Source organism: Babylonia areolata, chromosome 6 (genome assembly GCF_041734735.1).
Source record: "Babylonia areolata isolate BAREFJ2019XMU chromosome 6, ASM4173473v1, whole genome shotgun sequence".
Classification (NCBI taxonomy): domain Eukaryota; kingdom Metazoa; phylum Mollusca; class Gastropoda; order Neogastropoda; family Buccinidae; genus Babylonia; species Babylonia areolata.
Window position 1 is genome coordinate 8,060,329 of NC_134881.1, and position 20,574 is coordinate 8,080,902.

Here is a 20,574-nt window from a genome sequence, read left to right on the forward strand (position 1 = left end):
ATTTGGAGAAAGCAGTATAGACAGTGTTTGGTTGCAGGTGCATGAACATAATTTCTTTCTTATTTTAGAAGGGGATGGGGGGAGGGGAAGCATTGGATTGCTGGGATTTATTGACATATTATTTGATCTACCAGCAGGGGGGTGCATGTCTCACTACTCGGAATGGAATGGTGCGGGGGGTATGGGTCAGTCCCCCTATTCCTCTCCTCTGGAATCCTACAGCGATTATAATATGAGTGGTATGATAATGCTTAAACAGTTTTGCATTTTAATCACTATTATTTGTTGTGGATCTCTCTCTATATATACTTATTGTTTCCTTCTCTGCCTAACAAACTATATGTATATATTTCCATAATGTTTTTTGAAGATGCCTGTTTAACCCTCTTGCATTCATTCCAGCCACAGCCGAACACTACGAAGTTTCGCTGTGAAGTATGTGAATGCAAGAGGGTTAAAGAAACCTAAACACATTTCAGTGGAGATTATGTTTTGTTTCTGTCCTCACATTTCCCCTGATTTTTTTAGGTTGTAAATCTTACCTTCTGGTCATTTTTGGAGAGGAAAGAAGTTTCCCCTTTCCTGTAGTTATGTTCTTTCTGAAATAAATGGGTTTTTCAGCATGGCATTGTCTGTCATATCTGCATTGCATTGTCTGTCGTGTCTGTTGAGGGTAAATTCCATGTCACAGACCTTTTTTTTTTTTCCATCTTGTTTTCATTTTAGTTTTCCATCCGTTTTGGTTAGAAGTTTTACCAACATTGTATACTGTTGTTGGTGTTCATTCCCAACCCCTACACCCTCTTCAGTTTTTCATGGTTGTAGCATTGATGATGATGTATTGTCCTTGTTCAATGCATCCTATATAGATATTGTAGGTGGGTTTTTTTTTTTTAATTCCAGGTCTTACGCCATTGTGACATGGTTGATTTTTTTTTTTTATATGTTTTTTTTTTAATCCTTTTTAACAGTTTTTGTCCAGAACCATGGATCTTCCCCACAAAAAATATTGTTAGCATTCAGTTTACTGTGGTTGAGTGAGTTTTTACAAGAAAATGCAAGAGATGTAACACAAAGAAGTACATTTTTTTTATGTGGTTCAAGGAGAGAGTGGGGATGAATAATATTGTCATGTTAGGCTTAGAAATTAGCTGCTACTTCTGGTTTGTTAGATGGACACCCCAGTCTAATTCAGAAATTAGCTTGAAGTGGGTGTGCTAGTACATCCAGAGTTTTAGCAAACCAGCATAGTCCCTGTTATATTGCTTGATAAGAGGACAAACTTGGTTTTGGTTGTTTTCCAGTGTGTAAATCTTTCATCACAAAATTGTTCAGAACTGAGTGATGTGTACAAGATATTTTCCTTTGCTCATCTAAAGGATTACACCAGTTGTCTGATAGATGTGATCATTCAGTAAGGTTGGGCATTTATTTTTAACCAGAAAGATTGGAAATCACTCTGCCCCCACCCTCCTGCCTCTTCAAACAAAAACTGTTCCAACACGTAACACAATCCAAGTAAACACATTTCCTATGATTCTAGAGAATGGATGCTTCATGTCAAGACAGTGTGCTATTTTTGAGCAGGTTTTTGTTTGTTTGTTTTTGTTTTTTTTTAGCAGGTTTTTTGTTATTTGTTTTTGTGGGAGGTTGCGGTGATGGTTATGGTGGTGGGAGTTTTCCTCAGAGCTGTATCCTCTTTTGATTGTAATATCTGAACTTTCGCTCAAGTTGGTTACTTTGAGCCAAGTGAAAGCTTGTGCACCTGACAAGGGACACAGTTATTGCAAGATATCCCCCAGACTTGGGATCTGTGTCCACATCAGCTTCACATGCTTCACTGTTTTCTTTGTTTTATTTTATTTTAATTTTTTTTTTTCTTCCCCCAAGTAGTTCAGTATATATACACTTTATAGAAGCCTTTTCATGTAGTGTAGTAGTATTTAATTTCCAGTGTCTGGTTTGAACGTCCTGGGAGGGACAAGTACTGTGGTGATAGAGATGTGTGTTCAATCAATAGACATTAAAAAAAAAAATTTAAAAAAATGGAGGGGGGGGGGGGGGGGGAAGAAAGAAAAACCAAAACCTGAACCTAAAGTTTTTGTTGATAGTTGATCTGAAGGAAAACTTACACAGAACTATTGAATTATCAGTATTCGTTCTAACATTGGGAGTGGTGAGTGCAGATAGTGTCTGAAATTTTTATCAAGAAGTAAGAACTGAAATGCAGTTGCTGCTGACGCAGAAATTTCAAGACAGATGCTGTGCATGGTGATGATGGGAGGTGTGCATTATTCAGGTACCTAAGTACTTGTCCCTCACTTCAGGTGAAAACTGTTCCCTCCCCTCCCACCGTCTTTGACACAGACACAAAACAGATCATATTAGAATAACCACCAGTGCTTGACTAGATTGTGTTGGTGTGTTAGCATTTCTTTATTCTCTTGCTGTGTGTTTTTTTCTTTAGAACAGCATGGCTGGCTGGCTAGATTTCTGTAAATGATTTTTTTTTTCCACCATGCATTGCTAACCATGTGTGATTGGTGAAGTATCTGTTGGGAAGTTTGTAGCATGGTATTGGAAGATAGTTCGGGAGAAGTACACAGCAGGAAGACATGATACCTCAGCAATCAGGCATATTTAGGACAGGATAGCTTTATTGAAAGCAGTTTTGTAGAATGACTGATTACAGCAAAGGCCAAGAAAGCGGAATCAGTCAGGATTTTAAGACATTTGTAACTTTGGATTCTTTAAAGGAACTTCTTCTTCTTCTGCGTTTGTGGGCTGCAACTCCCACGTTCACTCGTATGCACACGAGTGGGCTTTTACGTGTATGACCGTTTTTACCCCGCCATGTAGGCAGCCATACTCCATTTTCGGGGGTGTGCATGCTGGGTATGTTATTGTTTCCATAACCCACCGAACGCTGACATGGATTACAGGATCCTTAACGTGCGTATTTGATCTTCTGCTTGCATATGCACACGAAGGGGGTTCAGGCACTAGCAGGTCTGCACATATGTTGACCTGGGAGATTGTAAAAATCTCCACCCTTTACCCACCAGGCGCCATCACCGTGATTCGAACCCGGGACCCTCAGATTGACAGTCCAACGCTTTAACCACTTGGCTATTGCGCCTGTCTTTAGAGGAACTATATTATATACACAAGTCAGACCTTATGTTCAGCCAGTGAGTCACATTGCAGCTGTGTACTCATTTTGTTTATTGGCATCACACAGTATATGAGCAGATTTGGTCATGCATGAAGCAGATTTTTATTTATTTATTTATTTATTTTTGTGGTTGTTGTTGCTGTGTACACTGTAATGGTTATACTTACAGAAGGAAGGAATAAAAATCAGGTACACTTTACAGATAACAGTAGACTTTTGAAATATGTAATGGAATGAAATTTGATATTTGTAGAGGTGTGAGCAGGAAACAAATTGAAATTAAAGGCAAGGCAAAGTTTGACTTAAATCCATGGCTTTGTGGAATTTTGTTGTTTGCAACAAGATAAATTGAAATCGTGTTAAGTAGACATTGGATTTGTGTAGCATTTAAGAAAACAAAAATTTTCTTTTGGGGTGGAGGGATAGGTGAAGGGGTTGAATATTGCATTTATAATCATCTGAATTGTATGTGGGGTATTTGATGTTAAATTATTCATTCATATTCAACACAGTGGGGGGAAAAAAAAGGTTAAATGACTTGAACACTTGTTGAGCAAGGTTATAGCAGCAGCTACTGCTGCTTGGTAAGTGATACAAGCTGTTGGTTGTAGGCAACATTTTGTTGACCAGAGTTGTTGGTTTGCAGGTCGGGAGAGTGTATCCTGGTCACCCATGCACACACATCGGGCTTTCCCTCCCTCCTCCAGTGGTGAGGTGGCCATGGGCCCGTTTGGAAGAGCAGTCCACAGAGGATCCCCACACGCTAGGGACAAAGTTCTCAGCAAACTGCAGGTGAGTCATGTCGGAAGAACACTCTTCCACTGCAGGAATATTTGTATTTCTATTTCTATTTTTCTTTTTTTTTTATCATGACAGATTTCTCTGTGTGAAATTCGAGCTGCTCTCCCCAGGGAGAGCGCGTCGCTACACTACAGTGCCACCCTTTTTTTTATTTGTTTTTCCTACCAAAGTGGATTTTTCGACAGAATTTTGCCAGGAACAACTCTTTTGTTGCCATGGGTTCTTTTACATGCACTAAGTGCATGCTGAACACTGGACCTCGGTTTATCGTCTCATCCGAATGACTAACGTCCAGACCACCACTCAAAGTCTAGTGGAGGGGGAGAAAATATCGATGGCTGAGCCGTGATTCGAACCAGCGCGATCAGATTCTCTCACTTCCTAGGCGGACGCGTTACCTCTAGGCCATCACTCCACATAGTGTTTGGAGTTTGGAAATGTAATGGATTTCCTCTTCGTCTGGTTTTATTTCTTTTCTTGTTCCTGCTCTTGTCCTTTTTACTCATTTTTTTAGATCAATTGTTACGCATTTAACCCACTTACCCCCAGGTCGCCTGGCACTAATAACCAATGAAATCCCATGCCAGGGGAACAAACTCTTCCAATTTTTGCTAGTATGTAATTATTTCAGCTGCATTTTACGCATAATAGATTTGCATAAGAATTTTTTTCCAGGCTCATGTTGCTTTGTACCCACACAGAAAAAATTTAAAACTTCAAATTTGATTGTTAACTTTAAAAAAGAAAAAAAAGAAAAGAAAATTGCAGTATAGTGTGTCAGAATAAGTTTGGTCTGCAGTGTCTTCCAACACATCTTCTTCCTCAACTTGAATTGCCCCAGTGAACATGCTGATTTTATGTTCTTTTGGGATGTTGTGTTTTTCCTTGATGTTGGAGGAAACCCCCTCCAAAGAAAACAAAAACAAAACAAAACCCTAACTTACATATCTTCTCCATGGATCCATTGATTTAGCACAGTCAGGAACCTTGTGCAGAACACCATTAAATATCAGTGAAATCGACTGACTCACTGACAGGATCAGTTTCAGAGTTTGAGCAGTTGATTCACACTTGTACCAACTTCTCTCATTATCGGCAAAACTTGGTCAGTCAATATTTTGGTCGCTTGTAAGATCAACTTTACAAGATTGCACAGAAATGGTTGAAAATGGCTACTGTCACCATATGCCAAAGCTTTAAACAGTTATCAAATTCATCTTGCAGCTTTGAAAATTCAAAACTTGGGACAAAACTTAACCAAATTCGAGCCCAAAGTTAGATTGCTTGGCAGGAAGTGGCAAAAACAAGGGAGTGACTCTAGTGAGAATCTCGTTTATGTAAACAATGGCTGCGCTCATAGCCAGCACAAATTTAGCCGGCGCTAATGGGCACTCAGCGGTAAGAGAGTGGTCAGTGATAACAAGGGTCTAATTGATCGAAACCGATTTCTTGTTTCTTTGTTGATGTTTTTGTTTTTTTTTTGGAGAAAGGAGATTTAGAAGTGTTTTTTTTCACTTATTTTTTTTTAGTCATACAAAATGGACCAGGATTTTCGGGGCGAAAAGAATAGAATTTGAGCATGATCATATGACGACGAAGTTTGTTAGGTCAGTGTTACTGTGTATGTGCTACTGTGGCTGAAGGGTGTTTTTCGGTAAGTTGAGTGTTGTGAAAAAAACAAAAACATTAAGTTTGAAAACCTTAACGTATAGAAGCTGTGTGTCTGTGTGTGTGTGTGTGTGTATGTGTCTTTGCAGCACTTTGGATAACATCAAACAGGAAAAACTGCTGTTAATAGTAAAGATCTGTGCATGCATTTTGTATGAGTGCTGTTAATAGCTGGTTGTAAAACTTTCATTACTGTAACTTTCTGAAACTTTCCACTTCCCAGTCCTTTTCTGAGGTATTTTTATCTTGTTGATCCATATCCTGAGAAGACTGCGTTTCATTATCCCGTTATATACCAGCAAATATCACTTTGTCCCAGTAATGCTTCTTCAACAGTTTCAACAAGTCAAAAGAGAATTAGAGGGATGAAGAGAATAATTGGGAAATAGAATGAGAGGGGGATGATGCAGACACTGCTTTATGAAGAGTCTTTCAGATGAAAAAGATAGAATTTAGGGATTGTTTTAATTTAATTTCAGCTGAAAGGAATGATGCAGCCTAACAGCCCTTATTCACCCAAGAAGGAGATTGACTTCCCTGCAGACAGCGTGGAAGCAGTTCAGCCAACTCTCAAAAAGCGCCGCCGCCTTACGCATAAAGATTTGGGTAAGGTCGATTGAACCACTTCCATCTCCTCCAATATGCTCTTTCCGTTTAGAAAACCAGGCAGACAGATACCATGTTGAGAAAGCAGATAGACTGGCAAGTGGCTGACGTGACTGCAGAACTGGAAACCATGTATTGTTTAAATGCAAATGGGTGTCCATCTTATGAATGACAAGAAGAAGAAAGAACACTAAAATCTCAGCTTCATGTTTTGGCAACCGGAAGAGGAAGATTTCGAGACAGGTGTCTGTGGTACCTGTCTGGTTGGATCTTTATGCCATGTTTGATGATGTTCAACTAGTTAAAATCACATTGGAGCAGTATCAGAAGGAAGGGGGGGATGCCCTATTCAATCTGTCTGGGTTTGCAGACATTTATGTGTCCAGTCTGTGCTCACTCTGATCATGGAGTTCAGACTTAATCTTGTGTTAAACTGTGAATAATGATGTTGGTGGACAAAAATAGATAAGTCCGACTGGTATCAAGCTTTCCTCCATGATGCTTGTTGAAGTATGTGACTATAGAAGTCATCGGACACAGTGCATATGACATCTTATTGATACATTTGTTTTCTTTGCTGTATAAGCTGATATGTATTGGAGGCTTAGACTTCTGAGTTATTTCACTTGTTTGGTTGGGATAGTCTGAACCTTGTTAGCTGTCTGTCTGACAGTTTGCTGTATGGTACATGTTGGCTGACACTTTTTCCAAACTGTATACATACATAAGCGATGGTTTAACATCATACTGTTGCACGTGAGGTGCTCAGAGCCCATTACATTGGGAGTTTTGTGTCATAAATGTACCATATATTATTATTTAGGGAAGAAACCCTGCTGTGTCCGAAGCACTAAACCCATGGTGTGACTGATTTGTGAGCAGACTGCTGATGTCTACGGTGATGGTGTTGCAGCTCCTGTAGAAGCCTGGCGGCTGATGATGGCTCTCAAGTCTGGGCTGCTGGCGGAAAGCACCTGGGCCATCGACACTCTCAACGTCCTGCTCTTTGACGATAGCACCGTCACCTACTTCAACCTGACTCACATGCCAGGCTTACTGGAGGTGCTGACGGAGCATTTCCGTGCTTCCCTTATCCACACCTTCCACATCTTGGGCGAGAGAGAGCTACGAGGCAGGCAGTCTTCTCAGAGTGGCTGTCTTTGTGGCAGCAAAGGGTTCATCTCTGAGGAGGAGGACCAGAACAAGGAGTTGGAGAACTTGCTAGAGGCAGAGAGTGAAGCCCGCATTGACTCGCAGGTGTACTGCAATAATTACACATGGGTGTCGAGGCAGGGCAAGACTGTGGCGAAGGAGGAACAGAGCAGAGACTGTGCTGTGCTGGATGCTAAGCAATGGGATGTCTTTTCCCACTTCAAAAGCGGCAAGCAGCATTGGCAGAAAGGGGGTGGGGACATCACAAAACATGTGGTGCCTTGTTTTGAAAGCGGCATCACACACAGACTCCTCACAGATCTGTTTTACCCCCAGCGGACTTGCAATGACAAGGGAACAAAAGGACTAAAGAGAAAGGCAGCGAATGAGAAAGAGTGCGTTTGTAGTGGAGAATATTTTTCCAACTGTTGCTCAGAAAAGCAGTGTAGCCAAATGTGTAAGTGTGCAAAATGTTTAGGGGATCGTTTCGAGCCAGGTCGTGTTTGGGTTCGTGGCAATGTTTCGGAAAAGCATTCCAACCTGTGCAGCGTGAAAGAACAAAAGAACCATGTTATGTCAACAGTAGAAATCAAAGAAGAACTGGAGGAAGCAGAGCTACAGCGATGTGAATCTGATGACTCTCTCCCTCCTCCTGTATTACCAGCGGCCACACAGGACTGTCCAGCCTCCAGTGAAGATAGTGTGTTGGCCAGCAGCGGTTCACCACACAATACGGGTTTGGAAGAGAAAACTACACCACCTGATTTGACTTGTGAAAAGATGGATGGAGAAGAGAATAAGATAAAAAGTGAAAAGTTGGAAGAAGAGGAGATCAAGACAGAATGTGAAAAGGACTCAGGAGAAGAGAGCAAGATGGATTGTGAGCAGGCACCGGAGGTCAAAGAGGCAGAAACGAATGAACGTCCCAAGATAAACACAGAAACCCCATCTCGGTCAGAAGAAAATGAAGACGAAATGACAGCTGAAATTGTGGCCATGATGACCAAGAAACAGGATGAGGAGATGGAAGAGGAGGCATATCGCCACGACGACGCCCCCCTGACCATTGTGCAGTCTGACCAGGAGGAGATGGGTCGGCGCTGTGTGGCCATCTCCAACATCTTCCGCAGCCTGTCCTGTATCCCGGGCAACGAGCCCCTGTTGTCCAAGCACCAGGGCTTCATGCTGGTGGTGGGACAGCTGCTACTGCTGCACCACTCCCACCCTCCCCGCTCCAAAGCCAAGCCAGCCACCCCCCTCCTCAGCCAGGACGAGGATGTGGTGGTAGAGGACAGCAAGAAAGAAGCAGTGGTGGGAGGGGACTCAGAGGAGGAGGCGGAGAAGGACTGGGCCACCTCCCCGGAGTGGTGGTGGGAAATGCTGGAGTCGATCCGAGAGAACATGCTGGTGGTGTTGGCCAACATCTCATCCCACATGCACATGCGCGACATGGACAACGACGTCTGCCTGCCCATCCTGGACGGGCTGCTGCACTGGATGGTCTGCCCCTCCTCCATAGCCTGCGACCCCCTGCCCTCTGCCTCCTCCACATCCCAGCTGTCCCCCCAGCGCCTCGCCATGGAGGCACTGAGCAAGCTGTGTATCCATAGCGACAATGTGGACCTGCTCATCGCCACACCTCCCTTCTCCCGAATCCTGCTCCTGCTGGGGCGCCTGGTTCGATTCCTGTCGGACCACAGTCAGCAGGTGCCACGCGAATTCTCCATCGTGCTGCTGTCCCGCCTGGTGCAGGCGGATGCTGTGGCCGCGCGAGCCATCGCCCTCCAGCACCCCTCCATCTCCCTGCTCCTGGACTTCCTGGAGTCAGCGGAGCAGTCGGCCATGGCGGCAGCCAGCCAACAGCGAGGGCCCGTGTCATGCACCAACCCGGACGTGTTGGGCACGTCCTTGGACATGCTGTGTCGGGCCGCGTCCACGCTGCTGCACATCGCCCGTGTGCCCAACAACCGCAAGCTGTTTCTGCACCACCAAGGCCGTCTGCTGGCCCTCGTCATGTCCCAGATTCTGGACTCTGGGGTCACGCGGATCATTTCGGACGTCCTCTTTGAATGCTCACAGTCGGACATGTCCCCGACATAATTCATGCTTTTTGGGGTGGGGTAGATTGGGACTTCAGATTCATTCATTCGACAAAAGAACTGTTGATTTAAAAAAAAAAACACACACACACACAAAAAAACAAACGGGTGGAGTTTAGTTCATCCATTCAGCAAAAGAACTGTTGATTAAAGGAGAGAAAAAAAGGAATAAAAACACGGGTCAGATGATCAGAGTTGAGAAGAGTTAAGTGTTGAAGCCTGAAGGGAGGGCAGGCTGCACTGCCTACGCAATAGTGAGTGAGGTCCTTGGTGGTGGTGCCGGTGAGGGACTGGCGGCCGTCACGGATGGAACATGTCTGGTGCTGGGGCTGGCCCACTTGATCTCCCAAGGTGCTGCTCTCAATGCAAGTCAATGCTGAGTGCATACAATAATCATTATCATTCTTCATCGCTGTCATTTTATTTTCATCTTTTCTCCCCCACCCCCACCCCCCTGACCCCGCACTACCCTCTCACATGGGCAGACTGTGATTTTGTGCCAGAACAGTCGTGAACGTTTGTCAACGAGAGCTGTCACACACATGCCACTCCCCCCGTTTTCCCTTTTTCCATCACTGACAAAGTGTTGTGTGGGTATTTTATAACGAACATACAGAACAATGATCGAGATTGAAAAATGGACAGTGTATTCAAGTGTGATTGTGCGATTGAGATTGAGAATCTTCAGGAGTATAAGTGGTGTACAGTTTGTGAGAGGGAAGAAATAGATGGGGAGTGAGGTGAAGCCCTGACTATGGAGCTGCTAGGTTTTGGTATCACGTACACACAAGTAGGTGTGAGCTCCTTGGGTTTACGAATCACACTCATAACTGGGAGATCTCCCTGTCTGCTCATTAAGTGGCAGACAGACTAATGAATGTTAGCGTTTCTTTTTATCATTTCTCAAAATCATGTGTATACTTGTCCTCTAACGATTTTATATTCAGATTCTTCCTTTTTAAGGGCCGATATTTATTCCTTTGATGTTGTTGGTTGCCTTTCAATGATTTCATGTGGGCAATTTCATTCATGGATTGTGTATCATTTATCCGCAGGCCTTTGCATGGCCTGTGTACATGTGAGATGGTTCACATATCTGTACATTGTGCATGTGTGAAATGGATTTGTGCACGTGTGAAGCTGGTTGTTGTAACGATGTTGGTTCTTGGTTATGAACAAATGCTGAATGACTTGTGCAAACATAGTGACTGGTGGACTGGAGATTTTGTCTTGATTCAGTGTTGTGCTGGAGGCCAATAGGTATTTCATTATGAATGGAAAGATTGCAAGCAAGAATGATTGACTTGGATCTTCTGCACCTGTACTAAGCTGATGTATGACTGTTCTTTAATTCTATGTGTTTTTCTTCTTTTTTTTTCCCCCTTCTACTACTTCTTCTCTTTCTTCATCATTTAAAAACTTTTGCCATGTTTAAGAAGTTGAGGGAAGAGAGAGAGAGAGAGTGGGCGAGAATGTTCTAAGGACTGTAAGAGTTGTATTCAAAGATCTGCCTGAAGTAAGCCTGCAGATATTTTCCACTAATCTCATTCTTCACACTTTGGTGGTCAAGAGGATGTGCTGTCCAGTCGTTTTGTAGATAGATTTTGGTTTTATTGAGTAAAGTCCTCATGTGATTCCAAACAACAACAACAACAAAAAAACAAACACTGAATGTTGTCTGACAAATTGTTTCTGTATTTTGTGTGAATATGAAGTAAAATGGAAAGTGAGACGGGAGTATCATGTTTTATTTGAAGTGGTGATATTTTGGATCCACTGTTCAGTGTTGATGGGTCTGGGCTACCAAACCTACATGTATGGCAGTATTGGAAAACAGTCAAAAGACATGTCGAGCAAACAGTCATGTTCATACATGGAGTGCAGGCCTAGTGGTAACGCATACGCAGAGGAAGTGAGGGAATCTGAGTGCATATGATCAAATCCCATTCTCGCCAGCATTTTCTCTGCCTCAGCTAGACTTTTGAGTGGTGGTCTGGACACTAGTGATTCTGATGAGACTTTAAACCAAGGCCCAGTATGTAGCATGCACTTAGCTCATGTGAAAAATCTTGTGACAGCAAAACTGTTGTCCCTGGCAAATTCTGTAGAAAAATCCACTTTAATAGGGAAACAAATTAGGAAAAAAAAAAAAAAAAGGGTTGTGTTGCTCTGTAGGGAAGCGCTCTTCCTGGGGAGATTTCAAGAGCAGTTTGAATTCCACAAGAGAAATATATTGTGACGGAGATCAATACAATGCAGCAATACAATAAAAAAACAAAGTTTATTTTAAGCTGTCGAGACATGCCATCTAAAAGAATAAAATGAGGGTTGAAGTCTCCCGTCACATAGTGACAAACACAGCTGGCACTTCTCGTTTATTTGTGTACATATTGTGAAGACTTTTCTTTGTAGTAAAAAAAGATCTGGATAAAGTTGTTTTTTTTTAAACCATAAAATCAGTTTCTTTTGGCTTGAACAGTTTAAAACTATCTTTGTAATTTAATGACTGTTATTGTAGACTGAAATATATTAGAAGTGTAGATTATAAAGTACATGAAGTTAAATTTTTTTTATACATTATATCAAATTTAGTTTGTGATGTTATTTTCATTAAGTTTTGCATAGTGTTGTACTAGTGTCGTAAATATTTTGATCAGTCCTGTTCTGAAACACCAGCCCAGTGTGGTCTTCTAAAGGTTTTTTCTTTTTCTCTCTCCTGATGTTCCGATCTATTCCTGGATTCATTGCAGCACATTGTTACACAGTTGGGTAACCAATACCAGAAGTTCTGACTTAACATTAGATCATCATCGTCTTATTGTAATTTTTTTTTGCACGATGCAATCACCCTGCCACATTCCAGGACCAGTGGCTTTGCTAAAACAATTCTCTTCGGAAGGGTGACAGGGAAGACAGAAAAGAATGATGGGCTGACACTATTGCAGATCGTAATGAAAACAGCAGAGACCCAGGCTTTCATATACAACTGACAGACCTGAAAGAATCTGGTGAACAGTTCAGTGTGGCACCCCAATGCCTCTTCACAGAGTTAGGGGGAGGAAGAAGAAGAATCATCATCATCATACTTTTATTTTCCAAGTCCTCATCTTTGACTTGTAACACTTTAGTGTGTGTGTGTGTGTGTATACTCCATGTTCCTCAATCTTGCCAAATAGCATTGTCACCACCTTCACGCATATCACTGTAAATAAGCTGAAAACTATGACATATTCAAATTGCATCGATCCATTGTGCAAACATTCGTTGGTTTGTGTATCCAGTTATAAACAGTTGATCCAAGAATGCTCTTGGTGTGCTTATGAATAGAAAAATGTTCATAGTGTGTTCTCTCTTCTGTGAATGAGTTATATGCCTATGCACACTCATACTGAATGGTGAGGGGGTTGACAAATAAATCACACTGTGCATGGTTTTCAATCTCTTGAGATTCACACTTACCAGAGTGGATTTTCTGGTATGTCTGAATGCTGAGCCGTGTTTGTTCAGCACCACAGCATGAATGTGTCACCCTATCATTCAGCATGAGTGTGCATGTAACTCACCACACAAGAACACAGTAAGACCATTTCCTGTCGATTGTTAACATAAATGGGATACACAAACCAATGAATATGCATAGATCTATGAGCACATCAAGAGGTTAGATACTGTTTAAGTTTGTATCCTCCTTTAAAGAATAATCTGTTCCAACCAATGCAAATGAAATAAAGAGCAAAGTCAGTTAAAGCACAGTCAGTTATCAAATAAGTTGTGTTCACATGACAGAAGAGATAAACATGGTGATATCGATGATGAAGTGAACAGAGTGTATGATGACAAGTATGCATGGAGGTGATGAGGATGTTCATAGGCAATTGTTGATGAACACAGAGTACACACACAACAATGTCACAGATGAAGACTTGGAAAACCAGATGATTTCATCATGGAAGGCAGATGAATATGAGAAGAATGTCAACCTGACAGACAGGTGGAACCTCCAGTGATGGTTACGCAACTTGGGAAATAAATCATGTGCAGAGACGACACAGGTGGGCGTAGTTTCCTGTCACATGTATGTCTGTGTTGGCATTTTGGCAGCAACAAAAAAAATCTCCCCCCACCTATTTTACTTAAAAAAAAAAAAAAAAAAATTCATTGAGATACGCCCTTTGGTTAAGCAGTTCATGGACCAGGGTCACAAACCTTTCAGAATAAAAATCTGTCACTTCCATCCTTGCATCCAGAGCTGAATCAGAGCCAAGAAAAGCTTTGACAGACCACTTGGCTGGAGAAGAAGAAGACTGTCACGCCCTCTATATGAAAGGGCCTATCCTCTCAGTCTCACACAGAGTGCATCAGGAACAAGGAAGTAAAAATAGTAAGTTTTTATTTCAATAATTATGCTAATACAAAAAAAACAAAAAAAACTATTGAAAAGGTTATAGGGTTTGATGCGAAAACAGTAAATGATGACAGTCAAATTAAACACACACAAAACAACAAAAGCACAGCTGTTCTAAGTCTTTCGTTCTGATAATAGACACTTCTACAGCAACACCTTGGCACTTGAGAAGTGGGAAAAGGGAGTCTGGATGGAGGGAACACGGGTAACAAAGGGGAAATTGGGGTCTTGACAACAGCTCCGTGTCATTCTTCCTGCGGAGAGACGCCTCACGGAACAGGGGAACGGAGAAAGGAATGGAGGAAAAGGGAACTTGGGGGGGAATATACAGTCGACGGCAGCCCTGCATCCTCTTTCCACTGGAGACACACCTCACCAAACCAGGAGTGGGAACAACCGGCAGACTGGGGGAAGGAGAAATGAATAGAGGCCTAAAAGGCCAGCATCATATTCTGGTCTTATAATTCCAACACAAACTAACATACATTCAAATTATGAAATACAAGAAAGAGCAACAAATTACAAAGTTGGAATAACCTCCTATGCATGGCTGCCTTAAACTGCAGCCAAAGGAAAACGATCTAGATTCACAGATTATCACGCCATATCTTCCTTTTTTCTTGTACTATTTTTTACATCATATTTCATAAAGTACAATGTCGTAAACCAAACAAAATAATACTGAACATAAACAAAGAAAGCATGAGAGCATCTGAATCAGTGACAAAAAGCATGAAAAAGATAAGAACATACGTTTCAAGTCCATTGCACTCTGAACCCTGCATTTCATAAAATGGACTTTAGCATAAGTCTATTTCTGTTGATGTTCAGTGGAAACAACAGTTCACTGTTGTCCAGGGCCACTTCCCCTTCCATGCCCTCTGACTGGCATTCAACCTATCATCTTACACCACTCCTCTTCCCCTTCTTTCCACACTTCTCAGCACATTCTCTGTCAGTCTTGCTCACCCATTCAAGAATGCCCTCTAACTGGATAGATGGGCTGAACAAACGCCAAATGGGCTGTCAGTTCGGTTGTCATTCACCTTCGTGTTCAAATGAATCCTAAGACGAGAGATCCATCTCCACTGTTACACTTATCCATAATCATTAGCACAGCTTGCAAAATGGTGTAAATCTGTTGACTGACCAGTCTTCAGTGGACAAAGTTTTTGATGCCTTTTTCACACACGATGCAACCCTCCTTTCACATGCGCTCAACATGGTCCAGTTAGCAAAAGCAAATCATTATCAAGAACAAAGGGGTTTTCCTCAGACACAATAATGCTCATTTAAACACAATTTCATAATCCAGACACGTCAAACTAATCGTTCAGTGTCTATGTTCATTTAATCAAACTGATGAAGGAAAAATTGCAACAGAAGCAGGACGTCTTACAGACATTAGGCAACACTTTGTAGAGGACTTCAGCTGACGTCTTTAAGCACTGAACACGTTAAATAGTTCAGTAGTCAAAAGGGAGGAAGGTCTGCATCAAGTTTTCTTCCTGCTAAACACTTAATACAGTCACACACATACTCTCAAACACTGTGTGGTTGTAACAAAGACAACACAAACACTGTCACTTTGTTCAAGAACATGGATCCAGTCCAGTCATATTGCTCCTGTGCAGCCCTGCTGAATAATCCCATATCACAGCTGTCACCACGTGAACAATAAACCCACGTTTGAATTGAAAATCAAGCATGGAATCAATCTTGTCACTGGGATAGAAGTGCTACAGAAACCTGAATGACAATGCTGCCAACAGTCTAGCTGACCACACAGGGCTATTTAAAAAAAAGAAAAGAAAAAAGTTCATGATATATCTTACCCATTAAGCTCCTTAAAGCAAATAAGACTAGGCTGTGCTGAGGATGTCTGCCCTACCATTAAATTCATACCCGTCGGATGAAATTAAAAAAAAAAAAAAAAAAAAAAAAATCAAATGAAAACGGCCATACAGCCAAACAACACTGCATAATGGACAGCTAGTGCCCATCCTAGTGTTTACAATATCATTACCTAGCCACCAGAGCACAACAGTGCAGACAGAAAATCATAGACTGGAAAAAAGAAAAAAGTGTCCAGGCTTGCTAGATAAAAAAAGGTCCAGATCTGGACCATCCAACCCCTCTGGTCCACTCCTGAAATGCTCTAGCATAAGACAAGCTGCCCATTTCAAATTCAAGATAGTGCACATTGTGCAGCTATTTTTGAAAGCTACATCATGTATGCATAACACTGTTTCCTCTTCAGCCCTTTTCATGCCCGTGTCAAGCATCAAGATGATTGCAAGCAACCTTGACCTTATACTTAGTAATAGTTCTTCATAGTAACACTGAAATATAAAAACTAAGCAAGCTGTGTTTGACACGTGACATGCAACCAAGTGGAAGCTTCAATGGTACTAAGTAGTCCTTGTGCCAGTCACAGAAGCACAATGACCGATAACACTTGTCAAAACTAAGAGGAAAATGTGAAACAAAACCAAATACAAATCGGTCTGCATATGCAATATCACATTCAAAGCACTTGCTGGGAGTGTGTACACTTTTCCCCCCACCACTTCAAGGATTGTCATCTTTACAAGAAATTTCATTTATTATTATTATTTTTTTTTTTAATACTGTAAAATACCAGGTAATATGGACATATAGATGCTGAAAAATCACACATTCTGGTTGTGATCACTAAACAATTCTCTAACAAAAAAAACAAAAGAAAAGTTCTATCAAAGAAAAAAGCAGTAATTGGAAGGAACTGTGCCCTCAGTATCATTATTGTTGCTTATAGTCCAGCCAACTGCACAGGGCCGTATCAGGACTGCCCGACTACACAAATGTATAACTGTTAAACACAAAAACTGTCACATATATCAAAAAAATTCATTAAAATAAACCTCCAAAACACAGTTCATGGCATATCAACATAACCATTTAGCTAATTAAGGCAAATAAGATTAGCCCTTCCGCTTAATTTATCATTCCAATATTACAAAACATTGTGAAAAAGGAGAAAAAAACACCAATACTTCAAAGCCAAAGTGCATAAAAAAAGGCTATAAAGGCAAATAACAGCGTAGAATGGACAGCTTGTGTCCATCTCAGTGCTTACAATCTCACAACTGTATCGCCAAAGCTTAACAGCACAGACAGTACATTACAGACCATGGAAAAGAGAAAAAAAAAGTGTCCAGATTTGAGTGAAAAAGGAAAAAAAAAAAAAGGACTGGGAAGGTAGAAAAAGGGGGCAACAGTGAAGGAAGAAAAAAAGGTAGAAAATAAAGAGCGCATCGGAAAAGAGGAAGTTTCCAGCACAGAACTTCTGGAGGGTGGGGATGCTATTTTTACTGAAAGACCCCTGGCATCCCACAGGGGGAACTGCCCTCAGTAACGCATGCACATCTAAATGATTTTCATTAGACTTCTTCACATAAAAGTAATTCTAAAAAAAAAAATAAAAAAAATAAAAATATATATATAACAAAAAAAACCTGAATCATAAAGTAAAAGCAAGAAAAACATGTTACCAGTTGTCAGTTTCTGTCTGGTCTCATGACTTCATTCTGGCAAGCAGAACAGCTCCAGCATACTTCCAGAGGCTGTTCTCCGGTCAAAAACAATGTGAGCATTACCTGGCCATTGTCGCATGGAGGAAGTGCTCAGCTCCCTTTGTACGACCATGCCAAGGAATCTACCCTAAGCACAGAAACTGAAAACAATCTTTATCTCTACCCAGGCTAACGTATCCACCCTGAAGCTAATTACCATCTCTTTGTCTACCCATGCCTAGGAATCCACCCAGCAAAGAAGCTGAATACAATCGCTTCATCTGCCCATGCTAAGAAATCCAACCCTAAGCGAAGAAAATGAATACAATATCTACATCTACCCATGCCAAGAAATCCACCCCTAAGTAAAGAAACTAAACACAATCTCTACATCTTACCTATAGTATGCCAAAGAATCCATCTTCAAATGGAGGAAAAATGAATGCCATCTCTATATCCAACGCATGCCAAGAAATCCAGCCCCAGGAAAAGAAACTGAATTTATTGATCTATATTTGATGCTTACAGCCCACATTAGGAACGAAAAATGTCAACCCTTTACAACCTGGGGATGGGGTCTTTTCTTCTTCTTGGGGGGTTTGTGGGGGGAGGGGGGAGGATGGGGGGTGGGGGGGGGAGAGTGAGGGGAGGGAGAGAGGACAGGGAAGAAGTAACGCACCTGGAAAAGAAAAATTGGCACAAGTTCCGTCAGTCATACACATAAACCTTGGACATGTCTCTGATGTTGAGCATTCTGCCAGTTTCTCACCAGAGTATTAAAAAAAAATTAAAAAAAAACAACACCTGAACACAAACAAATTATACACAAACATTTTTCTTTTCTTTTCTTTTTTAATGTCCTCTTGAGTGACATTCCCATCATGTGACACAAGACAGACCTCTGGAGGGGAGCAAAACCTCCCTCACTGAACAAAATATTGAGACTGAAAACCCACACCTGCAGTAAAGTGTAAAACATCAATTCTTAAGTTTAAGAAAAAAACACACCCAAAAAACAACAGTTTCAGTAGCTCAAGGAGGCGTCACTGCGTTCGGACAAATCCATATACGCTACACCACATCTGCCAAACAGATGCCTGACCAGCAGCGTAACCCAACGCGCTTAGTCAGGCCTTGAGGGAAAAAAAAAAAAGGAAAAAAAAAGGTGAATAAATAATAGATAATCTTACACAAATAAATAAATAAATAAAAAAACAAATATATAAAAAAAAAATAAAAAAAAATAAAAAAAACAACAACAACAGCAAAAGTGTTCTTCTAATTTTGAATGGCATGATCTGGATATACAACTTCCATGAAGAACCCAAGAACAATGACTGTGACTAGCAAATAGTGAAAAAGAAAAAGAAAAAAAGAAGCCCATACAATCTTCAAATATCATAAGCATGCATAACACACCAGACTGAACACACACCTCACTATACATACTCCATACATCAAGATATGTTTGTAAGCATCATCACAGGCCAGAATCCAACTCACATGAGTCTCACCAAAATGAGAAACACGTAATGTGAACATAATAAGTGATTTCCTCATTCACATTTTATCAGCAGTTGTCCAGGTTAATGTAACCAGACACGTAACAACAAAAAAATCATACAAAAAAGGAAAAGAAATATTTCAAAGCCACACATCCATACACACCAAATGCCAAATAAACGCACATGTACACACAGACGAAAATCTGCAAACTGTACCTACTGTGCATTCTGAACAAGACAACAGTCAGCCATTCAAATGTTCAGAGACCTCTTCACTGGTGTCACAATGCTGTCAATGGGGTTACCCTGACGAAGCCGTTTCGGAGGGGTCAGTTCTCCCCCCTGCAAACGCTGCCTCTGCTTCGGACTGGCACCCTGATTGCTGGCAATGGCAGCAGGACTGCTGGCATCTTTTGAAACCTGGTCGTCTGCAGCCCACAGTGGGGACAGTTCCTTCACCCAGCTGTCGTCACTGTCCAAGAACGAATCTGTGACGCTGGGGTTTCTGTTACCAGGGGAGGGTCTGCTGTTACCAGGGGACGGTCTGCTGTTACCAGGGGGGGGGATGGTGTCAGGGTGTCCCCCCGTGCCATCAGGAACCAGGAGGGATGGAGCACCAGTGACTGTGGAGGGCGGGGTGTGGATGTGGAGAAGCTTGGCTGCTTTGGCTTGCTCGTTGATGCCTCGCATTATGGCGTGTAGCCCCTGTCACATCACAGGTTTATACCTCAATACAGCGGGTGTCAGGTAACCATCCACTAAGTCAATATGTAGAGATGACACAAAAGTATATCCATGATATGGTCATGTGTGTGTGTGAGAGAGAGAGAGAGAGAGAGAGAGAGGAGAGAGTGGTAGCATATTCAGTGTGCATGCTGCAAATGACACCAGACAGCACTGTGATTTCATTCTCTTTTCCCCTGTGAACTGACAAAAACAGTGTCACGGTAATCAAAGCCAACAATGCTAAAAAATCCAACACTTGAGAACCTGTACATCATTTGGGATTATCAACACTTTATTTCAACTCTTTCAGTACTGACTTCTGTCTTCTGCCACACTGGTGTTATCACCTTCTTTTCAGACCACCTTTTTGCTTTCACTCTTGATAAAGGCGAACTTTTCTCCCACCTCAGTCCATACTCCAGTCCCTTTTTCTTTTATTTTTTTTGACTCACTTGTGTAAACAAAGTGAGTCTATGTTTTAACCCGGTGTTCGGTTGTCTGTGTGTGTGTGTGTGCGTGTGTCTGTGTGTCCGTGGTAAACTTTAACATTGACATTTTCTCTGCAAATACTTTGTCAGTTGACACCAAATTTGGCATAAAAATAGGAAAATTTCAGTTCTTTCCAATCATCTTGTTTAAAACAATATTGCACCTCTGGGATGGGCACAAAAAAAATAAAAAAAGAAGCCTAATTATATGCAAACTGCATTTACTGTTATAATTATATTTTTTGTATTCTCTAAACTTGGCACTTTGACCTCTTATTCTGACCCAACAACAAGAGGAGACATTATTATCATTTTTTGTTCAAACAGGAACTTCTTTTGCTAAGCATGGAATTTTTATTTATTTTGCAAACGTTTTGGTGCAGAGAGTAAAAAAG

General features: G+C 41.5%; 2 protein-coding genes across 11 annotated transcripts in view; one reads left to right on the plus strand and one right to left on the minus strand.

The window, feature by feature from the left end:
* Positions 1 to 11,166, plus strand: part of LOC143282705 (trithorax group protein osa-like) — a 60,079-nt gene extending 48,913 nt beyond the window's left edge. For 9 of the 10 annotated variants that reach the window (XM_076588403.1, XM_076588400.1, XM_076588402.1 and 6 more), the window contains 4 exons: positions 135 to 239; positions 3,822 to 3,967; positions 6,124 to 6,250; positions 7,164 to 11,166. In XM_076588403.1, the coding sequence (XP_076444518.1) occupies positions 135 to 239; positions 3,822 to 3,967; positions 6,124 to 6,250; positions 7,164 to 9,502 (2,717 nt within the window). In that variant the 3' untranslated portion in view covers positions 9,503 to 11,166. The remainder of the gene's footprint in view (positions 1 to 134; positions 240 to 3,821; positions 3,968 to 6,123; positions 6,251 to 7,163) is intronic. The other variant, XM_076588406.1, reaches the window with a different exon arrangement.
* LOC143282706 (DNA helicase B-like) overlaps positions 10,858 to 20,574 on the minus strand; it is a 31,969-nt gene continuing 22,252 nt past the window's right edge. Inside the window, exon 13 of the mRNA XM_076588411.1 lies at positions 10,858 to 19,670. Coding sequence (XP_076444526.1) covers positions 19,218 to 19,670 — 453 coding nt within the window. The 3' untranslated portion in view covers positions 10,858 to 19,217. The remainder of the gene's footprint in view (positions 19,671 to 20,574) is intronic.